General features: G+C 39.8%; 1 protein-coding gene across 1 annotated transcript in view; it reads right to left on the bottom strand.

Moving 5' to 3' along the window:
- Positions 1-864: 864 nt before the first annotated feature.
- CSNK2A1 (casein kinase 2 alpha 1) overlaps positions 865-6000 on the bottom strand; it is a 46043-nt gene continuing 40907 nt past the window's right edge. Inside the window, 5 exon segments of the mRNA XM_072943973.1 lie at positions 865-1071; positions 1073-1143; positions 2954-3040; positions 4084-4232; positions 5042-5142. Of these exon segments, the coding sequence (XP_072800074.1) occupies positions 916-1071; positions 1073-1143; positions 2954-3040; positions 4084-4232; positions 5042-5142 (564 nt within the window). The 3' untranslated portion in view covers positions 865-915.

Below are 6000 nucleotides of genomic sequence, written 5' to 3'. Positions count from 1 at the left end.
ATGTGAGGGAAGGGGAAGGTAGGAGGAAAAGAGGACAGAAAGCTTAAAATAAAACTCAGTGTGGCCACATCTCTCATTAGGTCTTAAAGAATTGCTAGCATGAAACCTACATAGACAATTTTTTTTTCTTTTGTAAAAATCAATTAAGTTATGCCCAGTAACTAACTGAATTCAAAAGGGCCAAGTCAAAGAAAACTGAGAAAGATTTTGCCTTCCCCCTCCTACCTGCTATAGAGCATGTTGGGAGATGAAAGGGGAGAGGCCAAAGGTAAGAAGCCTGGGAGGGATGGTATTAAAGTTTTAAACTAAACTGAAACTAAATTATATAAGTGAGCTGGATTTAGAGTTAGGTCAATAAGACATGATTCATACCAAACAGACGTTTTCAGGACCTGTTTGCACTTTGGGTAGATTTTCAGCATCTCAATGTAACAAGACATATTTCCACTAGATTCACCAGGATATCCCCACTGAAGCACTTTTGGAGTAAAGTGATATAAGTGACTAGCAGTACATTGCTCTTATAGGCTGGGACCTCCCTTCCTCCTTCCTTCTCACCTCCCTTGAAGAAGCTACATTTATGTAATCTCTGGAGAAGAGCATGAGAGACAAACCCCTCAAAGTGTGGGATGGTAGGGGAGCAATGGTGGGCATGGGAAGAAATCTCCACCCAAATGCAGCAGCCGGGATTGAGGCTGGCTTATCTTTGTTCTTTAGTGATGAGGAACTGAATTTGGAAGGGGAGAAAAAAATTTGTCCGTGAATATTCCACCTGCAGATAATTTTTCAGGGAACCCCCTGAGTTATGAAAAGTTCGAGTTAAAAAAAAAGAAAGAAAAAAAGAAAAAAAAGAAAATCAGCCTATTATAATTTTTTTTTTTATGACTGAACTACTATAAATCCACAAGCAACGGTTCAGACACGGTGCTTCTGAAGTATTTCACCCCTCCCGCCGGGCGCAAGCTGCATCAAGGGAGAGAGTGGACTCCCCAACCTCTGCTCAGGCATCAGGAGACAGAAGAGGCCATTACTGCTGAGCGCCAGCAGCAGCTGGAACAGGCATCCCAAGGGGGTTGGCAGCAGCAATCACTGGTGAGCCTGCCAGAGGTCCAAGGGGTGAAGGGGTTGGCACTGAAGAAATCCCTGAAAGAAAACAGGTGACAGTGAGCCAGAGACACCAACCATGGAAATACTGTCACCAGTTTTTCAGAGCACTTTTATCTCAAAAGTGACACAATAATTCTCATTTTACTGAAGGCCTCTCCTTAGATTTTGACAAATTAAATCTAATTTCAAATTAAATCCTCATGAATTAAAATAGCAAATTCTAATAAATTTAGTAGACATGCAAACAAATCTAAGTTTTCAGAGTTTAAGCAGTCTGTCCAAGGTACAAGGCTAGTAAGTGGTAGCTATGCTGGGATTCCACCCCAAGCCACTGTCCAGACAAAACTTCTGCTCTGTTATCTGTACTAACATGGCGGCCACACGTGACTACTGAGCACCTGCAATGTGGCTAGTGTAACTACGCAACTGATTTTAAATTTTTATTTGATTTTAGTTAATTTAAATAGCCAAGATGTGGCTAGTCACTACAAACTGAACAGCTGAGGGCTGAAGTCAAAGTTTGGTCTTAATGACCAAACTGCTTAGCGTTATTTGGCATTTTCAGTGTGGAAAGGAGTACTTCCCATCTCTAAGCTAAAATAGTGTTTTAGAATTATTTCCATTTGGTTTCTTCCACCCATCTAATGACCAGATTACCTGTTAGATTGTCCTCAATCAGCTAGTTCTTTAATTTTCAAAATGTTTTACATATATATATTTGAATAGGTAATATATTTACATGACTCAAAAACAGCTGAAACGAGTATACAGTGAAAAATTCTCCCTTGCCCTGTCAGCTGGCCAACGTTTGGCACCATTTTGGGGGTGTATCCTTCCAGAAATATTTTATGCATATACCTAAATATAATTTTATTAGAATATACATGTAAGAATCACATATTAGAACATGATTATATATTCTTGCCCATTCCTGGTTGTGGACATGGTTCTGCATCTTGTTTTTTTTCATTTCACATTACTATCCTGGAGTTGATACTAGAAAACAATACGAAACACTTATTCATTCTTTTTCCAAGCATAAGCATTCCACCAAATGAATGTTCCATAATCCACAGTATCAGTTCCCTACTCTGAGAGCTGTTTTTAATGTTCTGGATCACAAGTAGGACTACAATGAATAATCTTGGATATATATCATTTTGCACATTGGCATGATACCCAGAGGAAATTCTAGAAAGCAGCTAAGTTCTTTAAAGGAGAATGGAGACAATAACAATTCTTTGAGGGTGTCTGAGTCCTCTCTACCACAAGAACCCACGTGGATGCTACCCACATATATAATTTTTATGGGATAGGCATATGGTAACTGTGTACTCTATAAAAACTCACTCTAAATCACAATGACCCAACAATAAAAGTTATTTCATAGAATCATTATAATTTACTAGGCACACTGTAGTTGCCTTAAAAAATGCAGAGAAACACTCTTATACACATATATAACCATGTACAAACACCAGCTCTTCTCTCCCTCATTTTCTTAATCTTATTTCTGAGGACCAAGTCGACTAATGTCACTCTAGCCTGTGAGCTGAAAGGATCTTCTTACTCTTCATGGCTTAGCGAGACTTTCAAGTCCCAAACAATTCTGGCCTAGAAGAGACTGTTAATATCCTACTCAAGGCAGAGTCACTAAGATATACCAGGTGTCAAAAGCATCCTGAAACTTGGTGGGGAGAGCCACACAGGTTAGTATGTCAATAAGGTAATTATTATAGAGAAAAGGAGGGCCACAGAAATCAGGCCACAAAGAGGGAACAAAATTAAGAACAATAATTGATGTCTTTGACTTTTTTTTTTTGAAGAAATTTACCAACTTACTGACCTGACATCATATTGGCGCTGCTGACAGGCGTACTGCCCCCTGGCATGCTAGATGAGCCCATTCGAGCCTGGTCCTTCACAACAGTGTCTAGAAAAGAGATGAAAATGTTAGGTTCTGTTATATAATGGTCTGGGGCTTTAAAGTAGTTATCCTCACTCTTTGTATTTTATTTATAGTCCATATTATTCTCTTAAGATGCCAACTGCCTTCGCTGTGAACTGAACGAGTAATATACAACAGAACTGTTCTCCCGTCAAACTATGGTAAAGGCCAACTATTAAACTAAATGGTACAAGATGAGGTTATTATCCATAGTAGAGCTAATTTAAAACAAAACCGATCCTGTCAGGGTTTAATAACACAGTCTACCCTGACCTAGACAGAAATATATTATCAGAGTTGAACTGATTCATACTACACTTCACAGCTCACTTGGTCAAACAACGTGCCAAATAGGCCCAAACCACAGGTTTGTGCAAGTTAGTGCTAAGATCACAGACTTCACTCTCCATCCCAATCAGCCTGTCTGTGTTTCAGGTATGAGAGATTGGGCAAGAGTATAACCGATTCACTAAAAAACTATCCCACCACTCCCCAAGAACAATCCAGCACTGAAGCTATCATTACAATGAGGATGGGGTGGGTCTAAATGGCATTTTCACTCAGGACAGCACAATTAGCTATACCCACAAACCTAGGTCAAGGTGTTCACACATAAAGATTTTTAAGCCTCCATGGCTCTCTCTCCGTGAATTAACAGAGACAAGACAGATATAGGGCTGTATGCTCTAATCCAACAACTCTAGATTAGCTACTGAGAAGTGTCACCCACATGGTAAGAAAAGAAGTTTATTTATATTTAGGGGTGATCATGTGCCAGGTACTCTGTTAGACACGAATCCTGCCAACAATTCTGTTAAGACAGTTGCCATTACTGTCCTCATTGAAGAAACAGGCTCATCAGGGGTGAAGTAACTCTGCAAAAAGCTAAGTAAGGGAGGTTGGGATCTCAATTCTGTTTGGTAGGGATCTGGGCTCAGAGCTTTCTTCACAGCATCTATTTCCCCCTGCCTGGTAGAGTTTGCTGGGCAGGCCTGCACAGGCTCTGTGGACTGGGCAGTTGGACTCACAAAAATAGGGGTGCTCCATGGCCTCTCTTGCAGTGAGCCGTGACTGGTGGTCGTATCGCAGCAGCTTGTCCAGGAAATCCAAGGCCTCAGGGCTGACAAGGTGCTGGTTTTCACTGTGGACAAAGCGTTCCCATCGCTTTCGGGAGTGTCTGCAGAGCCAAAAGGGGAATGAGAAATGGACCAACGGGTACAAAAGCCCAACATTTCCCTGCTACATTTTCCTTAGTGGCTAGGAGCCCAGCCAATCACAAAGAGAGAGAAAAACTCAAGAGACTAGTCTTATACCACTCTGCCACTGGAGAGACAACAAAGCTAATTGGAGAGACTGGAAATAGCAGTGTTGCTGAAAAGAGAAATCTAGGTCCCCACCATTTTATGAAACATAATTCAGGTTACTTTACAGGACTGAATGCTCCTGCACAAGAAGGTGGCTGGGCTAACCAGGTCTCCTACCCGCCTTCACATTGCTGGCATGCCTGCGACTTGGCCAGCAGAAGTCTTTGCATCAAGAAAGTCCACCTTGTCCTGTTAGGTGGTGAATGAATTAGTATTGTGCCTAGTCACTATTTTTAAGAGTCTGTTGTCTGCACATCAGTCTTGAAAAATACACTTTCTATTACTATTTTTTTCTCTCAGAGAGGGTTTTGTCATTTGGAGAAGCAAGCTAAATCAAGAGATTTTGATTTCTGACCCAACTGTAACCCTTCTATTAGAATTGAGATAAGTCAGGAATCCTCTGAATATAATCTCCACATTCAGACTCCTGTTAAGTGAATCTGGGAAAAACAACCATTCAACCAATGCTTTTATCACAGACCTGCCTATGCAACATCCTCCAGCAGCAGCCCACTAACACCTCAGCAGTGCTGGCAAAGAGAAAGTAACTATTTTAAAGACCCAAAGTAACAGTTTATACCCAAAGTGCTTAAGGCATAGATGTATAGATTTTATGACTTACCTGCCCAAGATATCATTGAAACGTGGATCTAATTCAATGTTGTATTTGTCAATATAGTCATACAAATCTTCTGTCCCCAGAACCTTGGCTATCCTCACCAACTAGGATAGAATAAAGACAAAAACCCACACCAAAAGCATATCACATGATTAAATTAGGTATGAATGTTACACCTCAATTTACTTAAAATTTTTTTTGCGCAGCATAGATTTCCACATAACATTCCCTAAATTATTACTAATGTGAAGGAATCCAAAAGAAAAAGCAAACCACTTTATAACCTTGCTCCTTCCTCCCGATGAAGTCTCTCCCCACCCCAAAAATCAGCTGAAGATGGTATTTCTTTTGGGAAGTTCCCCTTATTTACGTAGACTACTCACTCCCACTACAACTGCCTTTTGTACTTTGTCTACACTTCTATTCTGACATTTACAACTGTAACTTATTTTCTTATATGTTTGGTTCCCTTAGTAGACAGACAGTGAAGAACTTTATTTCAATCCTGCATGGCACTTGATATAGAGTTGATGATTTTAACTGAATTCAGGTGGCATTCTTCAACTCACATGAAAAATCGTCACCGTGCTCAAACAAGACAATAGTACCTTCCATAAGGCCCTAAAATCATTCCAGGTTCTCTTGAATGAAATGGCCCTTTGATCTTCAAGAGGAAGTGCAGCTAATAAAAAATACCATCTATATTTCTACTGACATACATCAGCTCAATCCATATAATGATACATATGATCATAGAAATACCACATAGAAACCAACATGTTGGAAAAAAACACTCCCAACCCTAAAGAAAGCTCACATTAGTAGATTCTAAGGTAATATCCCATTTTTTAAACTATTATTCTTTGAATTGTACATACATGTTTTATAAAATATTTTACACGTATATTTCACAATTAAACAAGCAATGCAAATTAAAGGCCAGGGAAAAACTCTAATTTCAA

This window comes from Vicugna pacos, chromosome 19 (genome assembly GCF_048564905.1).
Source record: "Vicugna pacos chromosome 19, VicPac4, whole genome shotgun sequence".
NCBI classification, from domain to species: Eukaryota; Metazoa; Chordata; class Mammalia; order Artiodactyla; family Camelidae; genus Vicugna; species Vicugna pacos.
This window is presented reverse-complemented; position numbering and strand designations above follow the sequence as displayed.